The sequence below is a fragment of the Scyliorhinus canicula genome, chromosome 2 (assembly GCF_902713615.1).
Source record: "Scyliorhinus canicula chromosome 2, sScyCan1.1, whole genome shotgun sequence".
NCBI classification, from domain to species: domain Eukaryota; kingdom Metazoa; phylum Chordata; class Chondrichthyes; order Carcharhiniformes; family Scyliorhinidae; genus Scyliorhinus; species Scyliorhinus canicula.
The window spans coordinates 158,262,293-158,287,657 of record NC_052147.1 but is presented as its reverse complement, the minus strand read 5'-3'; the positions used below and the strand labels follow the sequence as shown (position 1 = coordinate 158,287,657).

Here is a 25,365-nt window from a genome sequence, read left to right as displayed (position 1 = left end):
CATACCGGCCGTCGCAGCTTCTAAAGTCATATCGGCCTTCTTGAAAATAAACCCGTGGAGTGCACCAGATCCTGACCGAGTCCCTAGTTGTGCACCCAGATGCTGTGCCAACCAACTGGAGGGTGTGTTCGTGGACATCTTCAACCTCTCCCTACTGTGTTCCAAGGTTCCACCTGCCTCAAGAAGATCACCATTATACCGGTGCCAAAGAACCAGGCAACGTGGCTTAATGACTGCAGTCCGGTGGCCTTGACATCTATCATTATGATGTGCTTCGAGAGGGTTGTGTCTCGAAGCATGACGAGAGATGCATCAACTCCATATTCCCAGAATGACTTGATCCACTGCATTTCGCATACCGCCACAATCAGTCCACAGCAGACGTTAGCTCCCTGCCCCTACATTCATCTCTGGAGCGTCTTGACAACAAGGACCCCTACGTCAGACTCCTATTCATTGACTACAGCTCTCTCTTCAACACCATAATCTCAGCCAAGCTCCTATCAAAACTCCAATATCTAGGACTTGACTCCTCCCTCTGCAAATGGATCGTCAACTTCCTGACCCATAGACCACAATTTGTAAGAATAAACAACAACATCTCCTCCATGGTAGTTCTGAATACCGGAGCCCCGCAAGGCTGCATACTTGGGCCCCTGTCAAACTCCTTACACACACACATGACTGTGACAAAATTTGGCTCCACCTCTGTTTACAAGTTTGCTGATGGCACGGCCATAATGAAATGAAAGTCGCTTATTGTCACAAGTTGGCTTCAAATGAAGTTACTGTGAAAAGCCCCTGTCGCCACATTCCGGTGACTGTTCAGGGAGGCTGGGAAGGGAATTGAACCGTGCTGTTGGCCTGCCTGGTTCTGCTTTAAAAGCCAGCGATTTAGCCCTGTGCTAAACCAGCCCGGACAAGTAGGTCGGATCTCGAATAACAATGAGTCAGAGTACAGAAGGGAGATGGAGAACCTAATGGAGTGGTATAACAACAACAATCTCTCCCTCAAAGTCAGCAAAACTAAAGTCATTGACTTCAGGAAGTGAAGTTTCATACACATCCCTGTCTGCATAAATGGTGCAGCAATGGAGATGGTTGACAGCTTCACATTTCTAGGTGTGCACGTCACCAGCAATCTGTTCTGGTCCACCCACGTCGACGTTGTGACCAAGAAAGCACAACAGCGCCTATACGTCCTCAAAAAAACTAAGGAAGAATGGCATATACACATTGACTCTTTCCAATTTTTATAGATGCATCATAGAAAGCATCCTGTCTGGTTTGACAACTGCTGTTGTCAAACCAGACAGAGAGTTATGAATACAGCCCAGTCCATCACATGAACCTGCCTCCCATCCATTGACTCTGTCTTCGCCTCCCGCTGCCTGGGGAAAGCGGGCAGCATAATCAAAGAACCCTCCCACCTGGGTTATTCTCACTTCCAACCTCTTCCATCAGGCAGGAGATACAAAACTCTGAGAGTATGCACTAACAGGTTCAAAAACAGCTTCTTCCCCACTGTTACCAGACTCCTGAATGACCCTCTGATGGACTGAACTGATCTCTCCATGCAAGTAGTACTACACTCTGTGTGTTTCATCCAATGTCTGTGTGTGTATTTACTTGTATCTATCATATGTCCTATGTTTTTCCATGTACGTAACGATCTGTGTGGATTCTACGCAGAACACTACTTTTCACTGTACCTTGGTACATGTGACAATAAATCCATGTCCCTTCAACAGAGGAAAGTAGCTTCAGTGTATCGACCCTATCAAATACCTTCATCATAAAGGCTTCAGAGAAAAAAACTCGTTAATCTTCTTTATTCAGGGGAATACAGGTTTATTGTAAAACCTAAAATGTATGATTAAAATATAAAGCTGCTTACTGTTTTCAGTTGAGTTAGGAAATGTTGACATGAGTTGTGTACTGTTTTCCGAAATAGATAAAAATGTTGAACGGTAACGGTTTTCAGCACAGGCTTTGGAGGCATGTTTCAGTTCTCTGAAATAAAAGCCCCCTTCTTAGTCTTCTCTTCAAACTAAAGCCAATTATGATCACCTGATCATATGTTGAGTTTCAGCAACTTTCCGCAATCAAAGTTGCTTCAAGTCAGTGGCAGCTGGAAGCTTCAGCTTTGTTTCAGGTGAGAAAGAAAGGAATATGTAGGAGCCTTCTCCCGTACTCAAGTCTTTGGTTTGTATGGTTAAATTTGCTAAGACATTGGGACTTGAGAATCACTGGACAAAAACAAAGCCAGGTTAATCCAGATTGCCATCCATCGTTCTAGTAGTTTGTGTGATACAAGGTGATGCAGTTAATTAATTATAACAATCAATCACTTATCACTTAATCAATAATAGAACAGTCATGTCAGAAGAAGAATGTCCATGGTGGAGGGAGAGGAGCTACTCAATGATTACATTTGCTGAGCCTCCACATTAGCCCCCCGCCCTCTTAATAAAAATATATACATATATCACACACGCACACTCAAAATATTAGAGAAGGTGAAGTTCTTTATTGAGGCTGATTGCACAAAGTTGGTAAATTGGTTACAGCACAGTAACAGAAACATGAGATATGTTTTAGAAACCATTACCAAAGTTTGAGGAAATTATAGTAATTTGAACCAAATTTGGTTTATTAGACTCGGTACAATTCTGAATGCACAGCTTTTGTTCACAATTTCAAGTGTTTATGATATGTGCAACACCGAATATCTGTATGTTTGGCAGATGTGTAATCATGTATTTGAATGAACCAACATAGTTATGATGGGTAGAATTGCCTCCTGTACTGTATCATTCATTCTATTATCATAATATAATCATAGAATTTAAGGTGCAGAAGGAGGCTATTCGGCCCATTGAGTCTACGCCAGCCCCTGAAAGGGCACCGTATCCCTGTAACCCAGCAACCCCAACTACCTTTTGGACACTACAGGGCAATTTAGCATGACTAATCCACCTAACCTGCACATCTTTGGACTATAGAAGGAAACCCACACAGGCTCTGGGAGAATGGGCAGACTCCGCACAGACAGTAACCCAAGCCGGGAATCGAACCATGGTCCCTGGTGCTGTGAAGCAGCAGTGCTAACCACTGTGCTACCATGCCGCCCTATTTACAACACTTTTGCTGCACGTTAATCAGTTTGCAGAAACTTCAATGTCCGTTTGTTTGATTGAAATTATTAATTGGAATTTTAATGTCAAAGGGTATAATCCTGCTCTGAAAGTAAAGTGGTAACCCCGCCTGAATTAATGTTCCTCTTTTCTAAATTTTTGCAGGGCCTTCTCCAAGTACCTTGAGGTTGGACACATCAACATCTTTTGGTGATGCACGTGAAGTCGTTGCTATCAAGGATTACTGTCCTACTAACTTTACCACGCTCAAATTTAACAAAGGGGATCTTCTGTATGTCCTGGACACATCTGGATCTGAATGGTGGTATGCCCACAATAATACTGAAATGGGTTACATTCCTGCTTCATATGTTCAACCTGTTGGCAGAAGCTCTTCTCTTCGAGATAGTGGAATGGTGGATAACATTGGGGATAGTTCTGATGAAGGTGCCAAAGAGATGGACTTACTTGGAGAATGGGGAGATGTCTTTGAAAAAATGTCTGCAAAAGTCCAGCAAAACAACCCATTTTTGAATGGCTTCGCATCCTCCAATCCATTTCTAGATGGAAATGTACAGAACGTTAGTTCCAATAGTCAACAAGCAGCTAAATCAGAGGTTGATCTACTTCTGTTCGACCCTGTAGCACCATCTGTTATAGATTCCAAAACATTAGCAGCCAACAGTGAAAGTAATGCTGTTTTTGATGAAGCCCCCTTAAGCAACTCAAAGGCTGAATTTGATCCACTCCTGAGTAGGAACAATCCATTCTTCAGAAGCAAGAGATCATACAGTATGTCTGAGCTTTCAGTCTTGCAAGCAAAGTCTGATGGACCTCCTGCATCTGGATTCTTCACTGGAATGCAGTCTCCAGATCCTGAACAGTTCAAGAGCAGGGAAGACTTCCGAACAGCATGGCTTAGCCACAGGAAAATGGCTCGCTCGTGCCATGATCTAAATTCACTTGGTCAAAACCCTGGATGGGGTCAGACGCAACCTGTGGAAACTAATATTGCATGCAAGCTGGACAGCGCAGGAGGGGCAGTTCAACTCCCAGACACAAATATCACTATTCATGTACCAGAAGGACACGTGTCTCCCGGAGAAACCCAGCAGATCTCGATGAAAGCCTTGTTGGACCCTCCAGTGGAATTGAACAATGATAAATGTACGACCATTAGCCCCGTGGTTGAAATAAAATTGAGCAACATGGAAGTCAAGACATTCCTTACATTGGAAATGAAAATTTCTGCTGAGTTGAAGGACGACGTAGCGAGCAGGAAGGATGCTGAGATAACGTGCCTCTGTAGTGACAGCAAAGATGGGCCATTCTCGCCAATGCCTCAGGTTTATCACTATGGCGATACAGTACAGGTGCAGCTGGACAATCTGGAGCCTTGCATGTATGCTGTTGTGGTGTCTCAGGCCAGGACCCTGCAGTACCCTGACACTGTGTGGGATTGCATTAACAAAAATGTCACGGTTGGCGTTTATGGACCTAAGCATATCCATCCTTCATTCAAGGCAGTGGTAGCTGTTTTTGGGCATAACAGTGCACCCAAATCATTGCTGGTCAGTGAGGTAGGTCGAGAAGTTTTGACTGCACCACCAGTGGCATTGCAGCTGTGGGGCAAGCACCAGTTTGTGTTAGCCAAACCCCAGGACCTGAAGATCAGCATACACCCCAATATTTCTAACTACGAGATTAAACCCTCTAACCAAGTTAAGGTTGTCCGTGGATTTCAGGTGAAGCTTGGGAAGGTCAGCCGCCTCATCTTTCCCATCCACTCACGTATTCCGGATGAACTTTCTGACTTCACGCTGAGGATCCAGGTAAAGAATGACCAGGAGGTGATGATCACACAATTCTGTGTGAGGACACCACAGCCGCCTCCGAAGTCTGGGACGCGTAACAGCGGGCAGAGGAGGTTCTTGAAGAAGAAAGAAGTCGGCAAGATTGTTCTCTCACCCTTGGCTGTCACGAGTAAATACCCCACCTTTCAGGACCGCCATGTCCACAACCTCAAGTATGGTAAGCTGCTGAAGACTGTAGTAAGGCAGAATAAAAACTATTATCTTTTGGAGTATAAAAAGGGAGATGTCATTGCACTACTGAGTGAAGAGAAGATTAAGTTGAAAGGACAGCTGCGAACTAAGGAATGGTACACTGGTTACTATCAAGGGAAGATTGGGCTTGTACATGCCAAAAATGTGCTTGTGGTTGGAAAAATTAAGCCGAGCTTCTTCCTTGGGCCTGATCTAACCACCTCTGCACTCTTGGATCAGATTCTGCGCCCCAGCAAGTTTCTGACCTACATTTATGCCTCTGTAAGGATGACACTGATGGAAAATATCAGCAGCTGGAGAGCGTTTGCCGACGCTCTGGGTTACAAAAACATGCCGCTTGTGCATTTTTGCCGGACAGAGATAGACAGCGAGCCGGAACGTGTGGCGTCTGTACTGGAAAAACTCAAGGAGGATTGCAATGACTCTGAGAACAAGGAAAAGAAGTCCTTTCAGAAAGAGCTGATGGCTGTGAGTACCCATTTATATGAATTGCGTTATCCCCACATTGTCTTAAATTGCTACATTACATATTTGGATTTGCAGCGTGGGCGTTGAAAAATTGCTGTTAATGTGCTGCAACCCTGATATTCTTCATAGGTAGGAGCCACCTGGTGTAAAAAGAGACGGGATACTTTTTAACCCTTCAAAAAAATAATTGTGCTTTGCAGTATAGCTTTGCTGTAGTTTATAACCAGCCCCCGCTTTAATAACTTCAATGGCAGGAGGTGTGCTCTCTTTTCTTTTTCATTAGCAATTGGACCTACAACAATGTATTTCAAAGCAGGAGTGACCTGTATTTTTCAATGAAAACTGTGCAACAGTTATCCCAAGGTCAAGTTGACAGATGAATGGGCTTGCGAATTTTGCCAAAAAACATGTTTTCCTTCCTTGAAGCTTGGCCTTCGATTGCGTAATGAGACGCAGGTGTCAAATCAGTCGGAATGTGAAGAATCGTGATTAGACATGTGTACCGACCAATGCACCAGTCCAACAAAATGCAACATGTTTCTTTTATAATTACTTTAGTTAATTAAGAAATCTAAAATTTGAGAAGCAGTTCCTGAAATTATGTCTTAATGTGAGGGACCCGGACCACTCCTTTAAATTGTCAGAATCACATTGAACTTATTCTATTATAATTAGGCCTCAACTGGAATATTGCAGACAATACTTCAGGGAAGATGTAAATGTCTTAGAAAGTCAAGGAGGAAGTTGACCAGGATGTTACCACGGCAGCACGATGACACAGTGGTTAGCACTGCTACCTCACAGCGATACTGGTTTGATTCCGGCCTTGGGTGACTGTGTATGTGTGTAGATTTGCACGTTCTTCCTGCATAGGTTTCCTCTGGATGCTTCAGGTTTTCTCTCCTAGTCCAAAGATGTGCAGATTAGGTGAATTTGCCAGGATAAATTGTTCCTTAGTGTCGTGATCACTGCCGAGGGTGGGAGAGTGGCCCTAGGTAGAGTGCTCTTTCACAGTGTCGGCGCAAACTTGATGGACTGCATGGCCTCCTTCTTCACTGTTGGGATTTTGTGTTGCCATGGATAAGGGCCTTCTGTTATGAGGAGCAGTTAGAAAGGTTTGGACTGTTGTCCTTGGAACATGGTGATCGAATTGGGGAAGATGATGAGAGGTTTTGATAACAGTAGATAAAGAAAAACTAATCCCTCTGGCAAGTGGGTCAATAACCAGAGGTTATAGATTCAAAATTAATGGGTTACGATCACAAGAGGAGTTGAGGACAACATGTTTTCAGAGTTGCTGGGATCTGGAATGTTCTTCCTGAAAAAGTGATATAAGTTGATTCAATCAGTAATTTAAAAAGTGAGTTGGATAGTTGCTCGGCGATGGAAAATTTACAAAGTGGGAGTGTGGGACTAAGCAAGGCTGTTCTGTCAAAGATAGAGTATAGTCAGGATGTGCCAATGGACACTGTGCTGTAAGATGATTTGATATGGAGATCTGTAGAACAGTAGATTTCAAGGTACTGAGCGCCCCGAATTCTCACAGGTTGTACTCGATTGTCTCTTTGTGTCCCTTTAGGTAGCCTCAACACTTGCATCTAAAGTTAATTTAGTGTTTGTATGATGAGTGCAAATCAAAGAGTAGGGTGCATTTTCTTTTGAAAATGATCTGTTGGAATCATATAAGATCCCGAGAGGGTCAGTTTGGAGAGGATGTCGCCTCTTGTGGGAGAATCTAGAATTGGGACGAAAATAAGACTGAGATCAGATGAAATATTTTCTCTGAGGATCGCGAGTGTTTGGAACTCTTCCTGAAAAGAGTGTGGAAACATAATTTTTTGAATATTTTAAGGCTGAGGTGGATAGACTCATAGAATTTAAAGTGCAGAAGGAGGCCATTCGGCCCATCGAGTCTGTACTGGCTCTTGCAAAGAGCAGCCTACCCAAGGTCAACACCTCCACCCTATCCCCATAACCCAATAATCCCACCCAACACTATCATCATAGAATTTACAGTGCGGAAGGAGGCCATTCGGCCCATCGAGTCTGCACCGGCTCCTGGAAAGAGCACCCTACCCAAGGTCAACAACTCCACCCTATCCCCATAACCCAACCCAACGGGCAATTTTGGACACTAAGGGCAATTTAGCATGGCCAATCCACCTAACCTGCACATCTTTGGACTGTGGGAGGAAACTGGAGTACCCGGAGGAAACCCACACACACATGGGGAGGATGTGCAGACTCCGCACAGACAGTGACCCAAGCCGGAATCGAACTTGGGACCCTGGACTGTGAAGCAATTGTGCTATCCACAATGCTACCGTGCTGCCCTAAACTATCTGTATCCCTCCATTCCCTGCCCGTTCATGTGTCTACCAAGATACATCTTCAACGTTAAATTCAAATGACACCATCTACTGTGGGATTTGAACTCGGGTCCCCAGATTACCCCAGGTCTCTGAATTACTAGTCCAGTGACTATACCACTAAGCCACCCCTGATCTTCGTAAACAAGGAGGTGAAAGGTTAAAGGTTGTTAGGGTAGGCGTGGATGCATATTTGAGGTTACTATCAGATCAGCCATAATCGTATTAAATGGCGGAGCATTTAATGGATTGCCTACTCCAGCTCTTTATCATAAGTTCATAAGATATAGGAGCATAATTAGGCCATTTGGCTCATCGAGTCTGCTCCGCCATTCTATCATGATTGATATGTTCCTCATCTGCTACCTACAATGTTACAGACAAAAGATCTGGTTGCGAAATCAGCCAGAGCATCTCCTCCCTAGAACACATGACCTTATAGCAGGAGTAGGTAATTTAGCCTCCCAAGCCTAAACACCCTCAATGTGATCATGGCTGATCCCTTTCTGGCCTCAAATCCACCATCCTGCCTGCTGTCAATAACCCTTCAGCCCATTACCAGTTATAGATCCATCTAACTCATCCTTAAATTTACTCTGGATAAAAGCAAATTACTGCGGATGCTGGAATCTGAAACGAAAGGGAAAATGCTGGAAAATCTCTGCAAGTCTGGCATCCACCACACTCTGGGGTAGCGAATTCCACAGATTCACAACCCTTTGAGATAAGTAATTTTTACTCAAATTTATTTTAAATTTGCTAACTCTTATTCTAAGATTATGACCTCTAGTTTTAGAATGCCCCAAAAGAGGAAGCATCAGCTCCACGCATTCTTTATCCATACCTTTTAGCTTCTTGTATACCTCAACTTGATCTCCCTTCATTCTTCTAAACTCTAGAGAATATATACCTAAACTGTTCAATCTCTCCTCATACGACAAACCCCCCACTCTGGAATCAATCTGGTGAACCTCCTCTGAACTGCCTCCAATGCCACTACATCTTTCTTCAAATAAAGGAGCCTAAACTGTGCATAATATTCCAGGTGCAGTCTTATCAATGCTGTGTATAGCACCCCAAAGTCTCTCCCCATTTAGATAATAAGTTGCCTTTTCATTTTTTCAACCAAAATGCTTGATCTCCCACTTATCCACGTTAAACTCCATCTGCCACATTTTGGCCCACTCTCTTAACCTATATCCACTTGCAAGGTTCTTATTTCCTCATTGCAACTTACTGTCCAACCTATTATTGTATCATCTGCAAATTTGGCTATAGAACCTTCTATCCCTGTATCCAAGTCGTCAGTATAGATTATAAATATCTGGCAACCAAGGACCAAACCTTCTGGCACTCCACCAGTTGCATCTTGCCATCCAGAAAAATACCCATTTATCCCCACTTTCTGTCTCCTGTCCATCAGCCAGTCTTCTATCCAAGCTAATAAATTACCCCATATCCCATGGGATCTCATCTTGTGAATTAACCTTCTGTGCGGCACCTTATCAAACGCCTTCTGGAAGTCCAGATATACTCCATCTATAGGATCCCCATTATCCACTTTGCTTGTTACATCTTCGAAGAACTCGGGCAAATAAGTAAAACATGATTTGTCCTTCATAATATCATGCTGACTCCGACGGGTAGCGCTTTGGCTTTCCAAATGTCCTGATATTATGTCCTTGATAATTGATTCGAACAATTTTCCAACAACTGATGTTAAACTAACTGATCTGTAATTTCCCACATTCTGCTTCCCTCCTTTTTTGAATAAGGGCATTACGTTAGCATTTTTCTAATTCATTGGAACCTTTCCCGTGTCCATGGAATTTTAGAATATCATAACCAATGGATCCACTATCTCTGCTGCCACTTCCTTTAACACCCTAGGATGTAGGCCACCATGCCCTGGGGACTTGTCTGCCCTCAATCCCAGGAGTTTGTTGAGTACCGTTTCCCCGTTGATGCTGACTGTTCCAAATTCCACCCTTTCCATTACCTCTGAATTGCCTGTTCCTATAGGAATGGTACTAGCGTCCTCCACCATGAAAACTGAGGCAAAGTATTGATTTAGCATCTCTGCCATTTCTGTGTTCCCCAATATTAACTCACCAGTTTCATCTTCCAAGGGGCCAACATGCACCTTAGCGACTCATCCCTTTTATGTACCTGTAGAATCCTTTGCTATCCTTTTTGATATTCTCTGCTAGTTGTTTTTCATAATTTACCTTCGCCTTTTTAAAATTACTTTTTTAGTATCCCTTTGTTTATGTTTGAAAGTTTCCCAATTTTCCAGTCTGCCACTGGCCGTTGCAATATGATGTACCCTAGTTTTTGTCTTTATGTTGTCCATGACCTCCTTGTTTAGCCGTGGATGTTTTTTTATCCATTTCCCATCTTTCTTCCTCACTGGGATATATTTTAGTTATGAGGAATTGAGTATCTCCTTAAACAACTGCTCCTGCTCATCAGCTGTTCTACCTTTTAGCCTTCCTGCCCAGTCCATACGGGCCAAATCTGACCTCCGGCTTATGTAATTTCCTTCATTTAATTCCAGAACACTAGTGTGGGACTCCATTTCTCGCCCCAAAACTGAATCTTGAATTCTACCATACTATGGTCACTACTCCCTCGTGGATCCTTAACGACGAGGTCATTAATTAATCCCTCCTCGTTACACAATACCAAATCGAGAGTAGCCTCCTCCCTGGTTGGCTCCCCAACACACTGTTCCAAGAATCAGTCTCTAATACATTCAATGAACTCTGCCTCCAGGCTACCCTTGCCAATTTGCTTCCTCCAGTCTATGTGCATTTTAAAATCGCCCATTATTATTGCTGTACCTTTCTTGCAAGTCCCCAGTATTTCCTAGTTTATACTGTGCCCCACTTTAGAACTACTGTTTGGAGACCTATAAATTACTCCTTCCAAGGACTTTGTCCCTTTGTTATTTCTTATTTCTACCCAGACTGATTTGAAATCTTGATCTCCAGTGCTTATGTCATTTCTCATTACATCACTGATTCCTTTCCTCACCAGTACGCCTATGCCACCTTCTTTTCTTTTCACCCTATCTTTCCAAAATACTGCGTACCCTTGGATATTCAATTCCCAGAATCACGTAACCACGTTTCAGTAATCCCCACCAATATCATAACTTTTGTTTCTATTTGCGCCGTTAGCTATTTAAGTTTGTTACAAATGCTTCTTGCAATTAGATACAAAGCTTTTAAATTTGTTTTAATGTTAGATTTCTCCACTCTTCTATAACTCCTTGGTGCATAAAGACATTTATCTGTTCTGTCCCTCACTTTTATTTTCTGGTAACCATCCACCACATTACTAACCTACACTCTTACTACTCCTTTAAATTGGGTTTTCTAGTTTCCTCTTGTTCATATGTTCATAGAATAAAAGAATGGCTACAACACAGAGCACCATTTATTCCCCCTGTTCCTATATTTGTACCAAGTGCATCTGCCAGCCAAAACTGTTTTTAAAATAAATTTAGTTTTCCCAATTCATTTTTTCCAATTAAGGGGCAATTTAGCCTGGCCAATCCACCTAGCCTGCACATCTTTGGGTTGTGGGGGCGAAACCCACGCAACATGGGGAGAATGTGCAAACTCCACATGGCCAGTGACCCAGAGCCCGGATCGAACCTGGGACCTTGGTGCCGTGAGGCAGCAGTGCTATCCACTGTGCCACCGTGCTGTCCTGGCCAAAACTGGCCCAAGGGGCAGCAGGGTAGCATGGTGGGGCAGCAGGGTAGCATGGTGGTTAGCATAAATGCTTCACAGCTCCAGGGTCCCACGTTCGATTCCCGGCTGGGTCACTGTCTGTGTGGAGTCTGCACGTCCTCCCCCTGTGTGCGTGGGTTCCCCCGGGTGCTCCGGTTTCCTCCCACAGTCCAAAGATGTGCGGGTTAGGTGGATTGGCCATGATAAATTGCCCGTAGTGTCCTAATAAAAGTAAGGTTAAGGGGGGGGTTGTTGGGTTACGGGTATAGGGTGGATACGTGGGTTTGAGTAGGGTGATCATGGCTCGGCACAACATTGAGGGCCGAAGGGCCTGTTCTGTGCTGTGCTGTACTGTTCTATATCTATAACTGTTGTGATCTCTAATGACCTTTTGGAAGATACTTGGTTTCTCCATTCAGAACAGAAAGATTCGGGTTACCCAGGTACCGCATCTCCACTATGGTGATGATAACAAAGTTGCAATTGGCCTCCGTGTCCTGAGCTCAGGAGGGGGGCTACATGATGAGTTGTCCCCAGAACCTGTAGAGCTATCAGCTAGCCCAGGGGAAGAGGGGTAAAGAGAAAAATTGTAATAAAAGAAGTTCAAGGTAAACTTGCTTTTGGGTTGCTCACCACCACCTTCTCGAGGGCAATTTCAGATGGACAAATTATTCTGGCCTAGCCAGCGAAGCCCACATTCTGTAAAAATGAATTTAAAAAAATCACAGTCCCAATTTCTCTGCTCACTATCCATCTGTAAACAGATTTTTTTGTTGCCCTCTTTGTATGGTGCATTTCTGAACCCCCCTCAGTTTTAGTACCCCATGGCAAACTCCAGATAAAATGAATACAAATTGTTACTTTATTTACATGCACACACAATGCAAAAATAATGGTTCACAATACACCCTGCACCTTACATTACCTTCAGATAGTAAAGATTTAGATTTATTGTCATGTGTGTCGCGGTACAGTAAAAGAATTTACTATATACATTTTGTGTACTGTGTACATTTACTGTGCAGAGAAAATAAACATTGTTTCATGTGGGATCCAGAGTCCAGAATCAAAGTCTTAAGGCATTCCTTCACTGAGGTCAGTGGGCTCAAAACCAATGCTGGATAATTCACTTTTCTGATGGAGTTGACTTCACACAATGAGAGAGACATGCAGAGACGAATCAGTTGAATGTTCCGTCATGATCATCATGAATGGCGGAGCAGGCTTGAAGGACGAATGGCCACCTCCTGTTCCTATTTTCTATGTTTCTGTGTTATGTTTCAGCCCTGTAGATGACGGTACAGAATATCTAGCAGGGGCTGCAAGTTAGGTAAATGTCAGGCTGGGTTATTCAGCCCAGCAAGGCAATATTACTGATTCTACAAGACAGAGGCCCATATCACATGTCTTTCCCCTCTCCACACTGTTTGACAAAGGATGGGTCCCCAAGATTGTTTAAATGTCTCAAACATTAAGAATAGAAAGGAAAGTTATGTGCCCCTGTGTCTTATCAGATGAGCAGACCCCTGTTGGCCAGCCTGGATTATGAAATGCAGATGGCCGTTGTATATTTCGCTTTGAATTCAGCCTGTGCAGCCCATAGGGGGTTGGTTAGTGTCTCTTAGGGAATAGCGATGTGGAGGTTTCCTGATAATGCCAGGCAGCTCCTTTTGTTCGGGGGGGGGGGGGGGGGGTCACAGACAGACATTAATTCAACCATTTTGAAAGGTCTTTGTCCAGCTTTTCAAATGTTAGAAATAGCCGTGACGATATCTATCTATATGTCATAAAATATACAATGTGAGGTCCTAGTCCCCCTCACACTTGATGTTTTGCTCCAAGGGGGAGAGAGAGACGAAAATAAAACTGTGTTGAGTTTATTTCCGAGATTAAATGGCAGAGTGTCAAAGAAAGCACTGTTAATATTTGTACGTTAAACAGGGACTATTCACAGTAGATGGAAGATTTTCACTTTCTCAGTGGAACTCAACACTAGTGACTAAACAGTAACAGAGACCCCACATTTCTGTGACCTGCCATCAGATTTATTCAGTGGTGCCTCCATTGAAGAATATAATCCAGGGAGGTGGTTACAGGGTGGATGGGATTGTCCATTGCGTTACTGCTTTGCTAGGAATACGTTTTAAACATCAGTGGAAATATAATACCTTAGACTGGTTACAGCACAAGCCATTTAACCTGTTATGTATGTGCGAGCCTCCTGAAGGAGTTCTGCACCTAGTGCTGTTCCCTGCCGTTGCCCCATTGCCCTTTAAGTATTTTCCTTTCAGATAAGATCCAGTTCTCTTATGAAAGCCTCAATTAACCCTGTCTCCAGCACCCTGTCTGAGTCCATTCCTGCTCCTAACCACTCCACATAAAAGATATTCCTCATGTCTCATCGCTTCATTTGCCAATTACCATTAACTTGTGTTCTCTGCTTCTGCTTCTTGTTCCTATCACCAACAGGTACAGTTTCTCACTATTTACTCTATCTATAAGCTTCGTGATTTTGAATACCTCTATCAAATCTCCTCTTGTCTCCAAGGAAACCAGTCCCAAATGCCCCAATCTTTACAGATAGCTGAGGTTCCCCATCCCTAGAACCATTCTTGTGAATCTTTTCTGGACCCTCTTTTAATGCCTTAAAGTGTGGTACCCACAACTGTACGCAATACACCAGTTGAGGCCAAACCAGTGTTTTATACAATTTAACATAGCTTCTTTGTGTATGTACTATGGCATGAAAGTCGCCATAGTCCCCGAGGACCATAAACTGCTTTCATCTTTTTGAGAGAGAGCTGACTGGTGGTGATTTAACCTGAGGGTAACCACACTTCTGGCAAGAGGCAAAGTTGAGAAGGCATGACCCTCCTGGATAACCTCAGCTGGTATGGGAATTGAACCCATGCTGTTAGCCATGCTCCGCATCCCAAACCAACCGTCCAGCCAAATGAACTAACTCTCTACCTTTTTAAAGTTCTGCACTATCCTGATTGTCTGTAGCCCGATTGGATAGAAATATCTGATTTGTGTTATACAGGGTTATATATAACCAATTACGTTTTATGCACCAAAGATGTATAAACACTTACCCTGTGTACGATAAACTGGGTTTAATGGTTCAGTGCTTTCCTTTCTGGTTTTATACTCATGCGAATTGCGATTGAGACAATCCCTTGCTGTAGGTGACTGCCATGAAAAATGCAAACTAGTTATTGGACTGGAAGTGGAAGAGGGCAGAGCAAATCATTGAACTGAACCATGTTGCTAGATCAATCAAGCAATGGGTTAATATCCGGGTGCTTCATATTGAAAATTGCCTGCGCATTGCTAATTTTCCATTGTTTCTGTCCAGAGAGTCAAACCTCTATCCTCTGCATTTCCATCATTTTGCTGCGATGCAACAAGGACCTTCTAGATTATAATAATATAATAATCGCTTATTGTCACAAGTAGGCTTCAATGAAGTTACGGTGAAAAGCCCCTAGTCGCCACATTCCAGCTCCTGTTTGGGGAGGCCGGTACGGGAATTGAACCCACGCTGCTGCCTTGTTCTGCATTAAAAACCTGCTGTTTAGTTCGGTGTGCTAAACCAGCCCCTATCATAGAAGCAATGTTGGGGACGAATCCCATGTATTTACTGACAGTGGCTCCTTTTAACATGAATGTCCAGGTATTTGTATAATTGTCTGTGGAAGATGAAAGGAAGTGGACCTCTTGTGAAATAAAAACACTTGAAAGCAATCAACAGGTTAACTGGCTTCAGTGGGATAATATTTTTTCTTATTTTATAAATTTAGAGTACCCAATCATTTTTTTCCAATTAAGGGAAAATTTAGTGTGGCTAACCCACCTACCCTGCACATCTTTTGTGTTGTGAGACTGAGACCCATGCAGACACGTAGAGAATGTATAAACTCCACACGGACAGTGACTTGGGTCTGGGATCGAACCCGGGTCCTCAGTGTTATGAGGCAGCAGTGCTAACCACTGCACCACTGTGCCGCCCCATTCAGTGGAATAATTAGGCAGAAATCTTGGTATTATTGATACTGCCATATACGCACTCATCCTTTGCGAGCTGCATGAGAAAAAGATAAAGATCTGAATTGCCTCATTCAGAGTCTGTGGTAAGAGACTGTTCTTGACTTGTATGTGTCCCAACCCCGCTCCTTTCTTCAACCAGGCAAATGGTGCCAGCAAGGGAGTCCTGTTCATCGGTTGTTGAACTAAAATTGGAGCAGTGATTGAGAAATGGCGACATGGTTGGATGGGGCAGCTGAGTATGGTTTCCTTCTGATAGAATAAGTCAAATCAATCGTTTACTACATTTAGGTATATTTTAATAGAATCATGGATCAGTCCAGCGCAGAAGGACTCCATTTGACCTATCGAGTTTGTACTGGCTTTTCAAAACTCAATCCAGTTAGTCATAGAATCATAGAATTTACGGTGCAGAAGGAGGCCATTCGGCCCATTGAGTCTGCACAGGCCCTTAGAAAGAGCACCCCACTTAAGCCCACACCTCCAAACTATCCCAGTAACCCCACTCAACCTTTTTTGGTCACTAAGGGAAATTTAGCATGGCCAATCCACCTAACCTGCACATCTTTGGACTGTGGGAGGAAACTGGAGCACCCGGAGGAAACCCACGCACACACAGGGGAGAATGTGCAGACTCCGCACAGACAGTGACCAAGTCGGGAATCGAACCTGGGACCCTGATGCTGTGAAGCAACTGTGCCGACCACTGTGCCGCCGTGCTGCCCTTGACTTTCCCCACATATCTCCAAGTATTTGCCCAATTTAATTTTGAATGCAATTTGTACCAACCACGCTATCAGGCAGCACAATCCAAATCCTGACCACTCATTGCGTTAAAATTAAGTTTATCCTCATGTCGCCTCCAATTCTTTTGTAAATCAGCTGAAATCTGTTCCTTCTGATTATCAATTCTTCAGTCGCCGGGAACAGTTTTTTTTTATTTGATGAAATCTCTGCTTAACCTACAAGTGAATCTCAAAGAGAGCTTTGAGCACTAAACTAACCGTATGCCCCGTTTTATTATTCATGTACACAATTTTCATTTAGTAGACACTATGATCTGGTTACTTGGAAAATATTAATGTCTCAATTGTTAATGCAGCATCACATTAAACATACTCCCAAGTACAAATAGTGGCAATGCTGCTCACCTTAAAAAAGGAAAGTCTGTAAGACATAGTCCAGTTAATATAAATGGAGCGCTTTCATTTAATGTACAATAAATTCTTCTACTTTTAAACCACTAGTCAATGTTTGAAGAATGACTAATAAATGACAAGCATGCGAATGTAAGAGCCCATGGGATCCAAGGAAATTTGGCAAATTGGATCTGGAATTGGCTGTGGTAGGGAAGCAGAGGGTGATGGTCAAGGGGTGTTCCTCTGACTGGAAGCCTGTGTCCAGTGGGGTCCCGCAGGAATCAGTGTTGGGACCCTTGCTGTTTGTGCTTTATATAAATGATTTAGATCTGAATGTAGGAGGGTTGATTAGTATGTTCGCAGATGATGCGAAAATTGGTGGGGTAATGATCGCCTTAGATCACAGGTGGGCTGGTCAGATGGGTTAATCAGTGGCAAATGGAATTGAATCTAGATAAGTGTGAGATAATGCACTTGGACAGGACAGACAAGGAAAGAGAACACATAATAAACTGCAGGATCCTGGGAAGCACCGAGGATGAGAGGGAGGGGTGTACATGTACACTGGTCCCTTAAGGTACCAGAGCAGGTAGATACAATGGTTAAGAAGGCATATGGTATACTTACTTTTATTAGTCGAGGCTTGGAGTTTAAGAGCAGAGAGGCTATGCTGGAACAATATAATACATAGGTTAGGTCACAGCTAGAGTATTGTGTGCAGTCCTGTAATTCGCATTGTAGGAGGGGTGTGATGGCACTTGAAAGGGTCCAGAGGAGATTTACCAGGGTGTTGCCTGGACTGGAGAGTTTTCGTTATGAAGAGAGATTGGATAGCCTGGCGGTGTTTTCCTTGGAGCAAAGTAGACTGAGGGAGGACATGATTGAGATTTATAAAATTATGACGTGCATAAGAGTAGATAAGAAGAAGCGTTTTCCCTTGGTGGAGGGATCGATAACCAGGGGCATAATAAGGAGCAGGAGGTTTAGATGGGGATGTGAGGTTTAGAGGATGGTGGGAGTCTGGAACTCGCTGCCTGAAAGGGTGGTGGAGCATAACATTTAAGAAGTATTTAAGTGTACACTTGCGATGCAAAGGCATACAAAGCTATGAGCCAAATGCTGGAAAATCGGTTTAGAATAGTTAGGCGGTTGTTTTTGACCGGCGCAGACTTGATGGGCCGAAGGGCCTTTTCTGTGCTGTAGAACTCTAAATCATAAGCCCCCTCGAAATCACAGTTGAGTCCTGCATTCTGGTGTCTTTACCTTGCTACCTTTGGGTAGGATCATGACAGCGTGCTGGTGTTTAGTTACTAAAATATAACATGTAGCCCTTTGCATTCCCAATTCGTGCAGCAATTTCCTGAGGTTTCTGTACTTGCACCCCTAAATCACTTTTCCTCCATTGTTTCTGGGTTCTGCCCATTTGGAAAGCATTCTCTCTTTCTTGGGCCCCAAAGTGGATGGCCTCTCATCTGTCCATCCGCTATAGTTTTCCTCATTCATAATCTGTCCCTTCTGTTCGGATCTACACAACTCATTGTTACCCAATTTGGGAGTGCAAACAAACTTGAACATACGACCCTCTCACTGTTTCTTCATCCAAGTCATTGATAAATAGTGAAAACCTGAAGCGCGAATCTCCTGAGTGACACCATTAGTCACATCTTGCCAGTTGGAGCCCATATCCATTATCCCTTCTCTTTGCCTCCTAGACAACTAATTACCTCTATTTCCATGCACTCCCGATTTTGGTATCCTTGGGTTCCTTATAGCCTCATACAATTTAGAATGCAGAAGGAGGCCATTCGGCCCATTGAGCCTGCACCGGCCCTTGGAAAGAGCACTCTACTTAAACTGAAGTCCATGCCTCCACCTATCCCTGTAACCCAGTAGCCCCACCTAACCTGGACACCTAAGAGGCAATTTAGCATAATCCACCTAACCTGCACATCTTTGGGCTGTGGGAAGAAACTGGAGCACCCGGAGGAAACCCATGCACACACGGGGAGAACGTACAGACACCATACAGACAGTCACCTGAGGCCGCAATTGAACCTGGGTCCCTGGAACTGAGGCAGCAGTGCTAACCACTGTACCATTGTGCCGCCCATTTTATACATTTGAAAAATTATCAAAGACTGGGGCCAGGTATGTTGAGCTATTCTCTCAGCTGTTGGAACAGTGATTATGTATATCAGGGCTGTGATCTTCCCATACTTAATTTTTCACTTAACTGTTGCTGCGATAAAATCCTGGAACTCCCTCCCTTTCCTGACTGTCGTTACGAAAAAAGTGCTGGGAATTCTTTGAACTGCTAAATCCTACAAATCCTCCCATTTGTTGTGGCAGCACGGTGGCGCAGTGGTTAGCACTGCTGCGTCACTGCGCCGAGGATCCAGGTTCGGTACTGGCCCCGGGTCACTGTCCGTGTAGAGTTTGCACACTCTCCCTGTGCCTGCGTGGGTCTCACCCCCACAACAGGGGCAGCAGGGTAGTAGGGGCAGCAGGGTAGCATGGTGGTTAGCATAAATGCTTCACAGCTCCAGGGTCCCAGGTTCGATTCCCGGCTGGGTCACTGTCTGTGTGGAGTCTGCACGTCCTCCCCCTGTGTGCGTGGGTTTCCTCCGGGTGCTCCGGTTTCCTCCCACAGTCCAAAGATGTGCGGGTTAGGTGGATTGGCCATGCTAAATTGCCCGTAGTGTCCTAATAAAAAGTAAGGTTAAGGGGGGGGGTTGTTGGGTTACGGGTATAGGGTGGATACGTGGGTTTGAGTAGGGTGATCATGGCTCGGCACAACATTGAGGGCCGAAGGGCCTGTTCTGTGCTGTACTGTTCTATGTTCTATGTAACCCACAAAGATGTGCAGGGTAGGTGGATTGGCCACCTAAATTGCCCCTTATCTGGGGGGAAAATGAATAGGGTACTCTAAATTTATATTAAATTCTCCCATTTGTTTCGATCTTGCTGCTGTTGACCTCATTTATTAATGAAAAAGAGATATATTTTGAAACTTGAAACAGTATCCATCAGTGTGAGTCATCCACCAGTTTGGAACATAGACAGGGCATTGTGATTTTCTGTGTCATTCCCATACACACTTTTAAAGATGAAAATGTTTCATTATTCTTCACCTCACCTACTGCTTCCGAGTACTTTACAGTAGGGAAAGGAGAACCTGTCTATGGCGACATCAATGATTAGATAAATGGTCCACATCCATCTTGAATCATGAACATCCTCTTTTTAACTTGAGCATTGAAAATTTACCTCCACACTGCTCAATGACTGGTGTCCAAAATCTCTGACCCATGGGTCACCCATCACACTGTCTAGTTAGCCGAGCTAACGTGCTGAAGGTGGAACTCAACACATTCTTAAAAAGACACAAATTCACATTAATATAAATATTTTAAATATTGCTCAATCTCACAATTTGAAATAAAATGGAATTGATACTTCCCGACTCAGAAGTTCAGCTTAATTACAATTTCAGTATTTCAAGCAATGTTTAATTTTTGGTGTGGAAATATCTGTTTTCTCTACTATTTGTAAATTGATATTCTGGGATTGAATTGGTTCCTATCCACACAGTTTATACGTAGTAGGTTATGGAGTGTTACATTCATACAGACACCAAAAAGTGTTTTTGCTGAAATAGATGGTCCAAACGAACCAAAGTGTCAGAAAGTCAGGTGTGAACATGCTACTGTATAAGTGGAGAGGCTTTGCAACCTGCAGTCCCTGGCAATGTGATGCAGAAACCCAGGCAAATCGGTGGTATTTTGCAATCACTGTTTGAAAATCTCCCAAGATCCAGAAAGAATTCAAAGGACTGTTGTTAAATTAGGACACCCAAGATCCATTAGTAAAAACATTGCAAATTAGAGGAAACAGTTAATTTTAAATTAAGTGCCTTTAGAGGTTTAGTGTACAGACCTGTCAAAAGGCAGATGCTTCAATACTACTGCTGTAGATGACTGAGAGTTTTGATTTAAGGCTCTCACTTATGAGAAACTGTTATTAATAACTAACTCTGCTGAAGGCTAACTTGTGTTGTTGGCATTTGTACAGGTGTCAGCCTTGACTCAAAGGCAGGTTCCAATGTTTGAATGTTATGGACTAAAGCTAATCTGAAATTTAAGCACATAATCTTATGCGGCACTCTTGCACAGCACTGAGGGAGTGCTGCACTGTCAAAGATGCCATTTTTTGTATGAGTTGTCAAACCAAAGTCTGTCCCATCACATGGATGTAAAAGATCCCAAGGTACTGTTTGAAAAAGTGCAGGGGTTGAGGGTCTGGTTGTGAGGGTTCTTGCAATGTCCATCAATTATCATTAAACGTATTACAGTATCTGGTTATTTATCTGGCCACTGTTTGTGGGAGTTTGTCGTATAATTTGGCTGCTGAATCTCTCAACGTTACAATAGCGACTACACCACGAATGTACTTGATTGGTTGTTAAGTGCTTTGGGGTATCCTTGAGGTTGAGAAAGGTGCTGTAGAAATGCAATATTTTGTTAATGGAGAGGTCAGTAATATTGCCATGTGCACAGCCAGTATAACACATTCACGGTGCCAGATTTAATTGTGCTTGTGTATTTGGAGGAACTGTTGCAGTAAAACCACTAATCTGGTCCTGAAGTTTAATCTCTCATCTAGACAGTTCCCTCCCAAATGGCAGCCCTTTTGATTGACTGAGTTTGAGAAAAAGGGCCCAATGTTCAGTACTCCCTCCCTTGCCATTTGTCAGAAGCAGAAATGACAACAAAGGAAATAAGTTGTTTTCAAGGAATTTTTGGCTTTGTACTGAACAGGATGTGCTGTCTTCATTAATCACATTTTAATACTGCAGAAAGCATTGTTGCTATTTTGTACGTCAAGGGGAGAAGGTGCAGTTGCTGCTGTGGATTACTGAGGAATTTTGGGGCAGCTGACCTCAATTGTTGCAAAATTTTTAACGAGCCCCCAAGCTTATTTAATTGTCAGATTGATCATTATCTACCAAATTGTGTAGAGGGTGAAGGCTTTGTCAATGATTTTAGGTGAAAACATTTCACATGATGATTAAACTGTAGTCTCCACAAAAAAATTACACTACTTGATTTATTTATTAATATTGGCAAAATACATTCTGCTTCGCTTCCATCTGCTATTGTTGGCAAATACTAAATATTTTGCTGCAGTTGACAATTCAAACAATGAATCATTAAGGCCAACTTAGACCAGGGTGGCCACAGTTTCTTCATTTGCACATGAGTGTTGATGAAGTACACGTATTCCTGTCAATCGGCAATAACCTTGAGCACCATCAGTACATTCACCTATATCTACCTGCCATCCATTGTTTGTTTCGAATTCTTGGCTAAAGGGAGCAAAGGGATATCCATTTTGTGTTCAACTTTCCCTTACTAAATGCGGTGTGTGCTGACTCCTAACCTGTGATGTGTTCCAGTGCAGAGTTGAAGTGGTTTTTGTGCCTCCGAAGTAGCATGATTTTCCCATACTTGGCCATTTTCTGGATGGTAATAGCTTCACATTAGAGGAAGTTCACCAGCAGAAATTCTGGGCTTAAGAGATAGGAGTAGGGGTGGGCCATTCTGTGTTGTAAATGTTCCATGATTCCAAACTGCAAGGGCTGCAGCGAGCATGGCAGCAGTTCAGCATCAGTAGAGAGAGCAACCAATGTCAGCTACAGTCCATTCAGCTATTGTACACACTGAATGGAACAGTTGAAAATCTCAATGTAAATTGGGAGACGCATTGAAGTGGAAAATAGAAACAACTCTGTTAAATCATCCTACATGGCCACTTCCTAAATTTCAGCTCGGAGTTGTCTGTCCTGTGAACACCTTTCAGATCCTGCAATCTCGTTGATCAGTGACTGAAGGCAGGCAGGTATGATCAGAGCTGTTTATTAGACTCCCCTCACTTGGGCCTTTGTCGTATCTGATGAAATTTAAATTCTTATCTCAGAACAGTGCACAGGTTATTCCTTTCAAATCAAACATTGAGCACTTGCTGCTTGTTTCATTATATAGGCCTTGTTTGGACCAAAATTCTAATTCTGTAAATTATCACCATTGTGTGGTTAAAGTCTAGATCATCAAGAGACTTTATGTGCAACAAATAACAATGACTTCAATAAATTTAGATTCTAACATTCAGGGAATGCAAGAGGTAAATATGTTGACATACCCTTTTTTCTGTTGAGTTTACATGTTTCCTATTCCAGCTTCGAGGAATTCGCACTGTTGTCAGGCCACCCAATATATTATTTCCCAGGCATTGGTGAAAAAATAAGCATTCATTCTGCAGAGTCATGGTTGCCTTTGGCTTTAATTGGTAGAGCTCCGAAATTAAATACTCTGTCGGCAAGGGTGACAGCAGATCAGTCCAGGGAATATTGGAATAGCTTAAGTCAGTGTATTTCAAACTTTTTTCTGAGACCCGCATCTGCCAACCAGCCGACCTTCACGAACCACGCCGGCCACCCTTCCGGTCCCATGCCACATTCCCTCACCTTTAATGCTGCTTGGTCCACACAATCTCACTTGAATCATGTTCAATGGAGGTGAGGGCAATGCGTGTATCAGGTGCAGAGTTCAGCCAGTTCCTTTGTGCCATCTTTATGAAAACACAAAATCCAACCTCGCGCATGTAGGTCATCATGAAGGATAATAGCAACAAAATGCTTGCTTTACTCAGCACTGATACTCCTGGGTGATGCTACTCCAGAATGCTGATAGCCTCATGGGCTTTTTTTTTTAATTTAAAGTACCCAATTCTTTTTTTTTTTCCAACTAAGGGGCAATTTAGCATGGCCTATCCAACTACTCTGAACATCTTTGACTTGTGGGTATGAAACCCACACAGACATGTGAATGTGCAAACGCCACACAGACAGTGGCCCAGGGCTGGGATCGAACCCGGGTCCTCAGCATCATGAGGCAGCAGTGCTCACCCCTATGCCACTGTGCCGCTCAGCCTCATGGGCTTTGGTCATGTTACTAATGTGGCATCACAAGTCAGCTGCAGCAGCGTAGTCTTTCATTTGGAGTCAGCTGTAAGTTGATAACTGACTCTGGGGTCTCAACCCCAAAAGTAATTTTTTGCTCACCACTTCTCTTTTAAAATCTGAAACAACTTCTTTCATTTGCCAATGCTTCCCTGCATATAACACGCATAGACTTTGTGCCTTATTTGCATTAGCACAATTGATAAAACCATACCTCAAGAAATCATCTTTATACGTTTTGTTCCCTTGTTAAGTTTCTTTGTGGGTTGTTAATCAAAGGCCCTGAACAGAGCTAATACTATTACTGCTCAGATCTGCCCCCCTCAGCAGCCCTCCAGCCGATTCTGTTGAGATCCTGTCCAGTAGATACACTGCCTATTTGAGTTTCTGGCCTTCCCTCAGTTTGAAGAAAACGATCCATCATTACAGTCCTCTGGCCAGCAGTTGGAAAATAGAAGCATCTCCGCTCCGTGGTTTGGCACCAAATGTACGTACAAGGCGCTTGCAGTCATGTGTACATGCATGCTGACGTGTGACCTGCTCATGCTTTTGGTTGAAAATCTCCATACAGCTTCATTTATTTTCACTTAAATTTTATCCTTTTGGCTTCCTGGTTGTTTACAGCTGTATATAAGTGATGAAAGAGACACAGCTTTTAACCTAATGATGGCCTTTTACTAGTTGCCCACAGTACATTAAGCCCTCGATGTGTAACGCTGCCCACACATGTGAAACACATTGAATTGTAGCCAGTGTGTTACGGAAGTGCAGAGATCGCCAAATTTCTGCCACTGGCTGCGTGTTGTTGTATTTCATTTCTTGGAGATAAAAATAAATGATTTGGTTGAGTTTCTCTTTTTGTTCTGTTGTTTTGTTTTCCACATGTGGTTGGCACAGTGCCTGCATCCCGGCTGCTTCAGCCATGCCTCATCTCCACCTATCTTCACTTCACCACGACTTGGCTTGAGAACTGGGGCAGCGGGCTGCTCAAACTGGTTTCTCTCCAGTCTTCTGCACACCATCACACATCATCTTACACACATCACAAAATGAAACTGCAGATGCTTCTTAAGAAGGACACAGCTGACGTGTCTGCTTTAAGACTTTGTCCGTTGGCACTGTTTGTGTTTACAATATAGAGAACTGAATGGGTGGATTATCTCCTCTGAATAATTTCAGCATTAATCTCCCCTCCCCCGAGATTCCTCATTTTAGCTTTCTTCACTTTGAATCCCATTCCTTTTTTTTCCCTTTAGTTTTGGCGAGTTATTTGATCAGCGTTCCAGCTTACCAACTATTGGCTCTCGCACTAAAATGAGCTGCTCAGATCTAGCTTAATTCCTTCTGCATTGGGCAGCATTACAACTTTTCAACCACAAAA

General features: G+C 43.3%; 1 protein-coding gene across 2 annotated transcripts in view; it reads left to right on the top strand.

Moving 5' to 3' along the window:
* Positions 1 to 25,365, top strand: part of LOC119960440 (SH3 domain-binding protein 4-like) — a 47,927-nt gene that overhangs the window by 4,793 nt on the left and 17,769 nt on the right. For both annotated transcript variants that reach the window (XM_038788175.1, XM_038788167.1), the window contains exon 2: positions 3,303 to 5,671. In XM_038788175.1, coding sequence (XP_038644103.1) covers positions 3,303 to 5,671 — 2,369 coding nt within the window. The remainder of the gene's footprint in view (positions 1 to 3,302; positions 5,672 to 25,365) is intronic.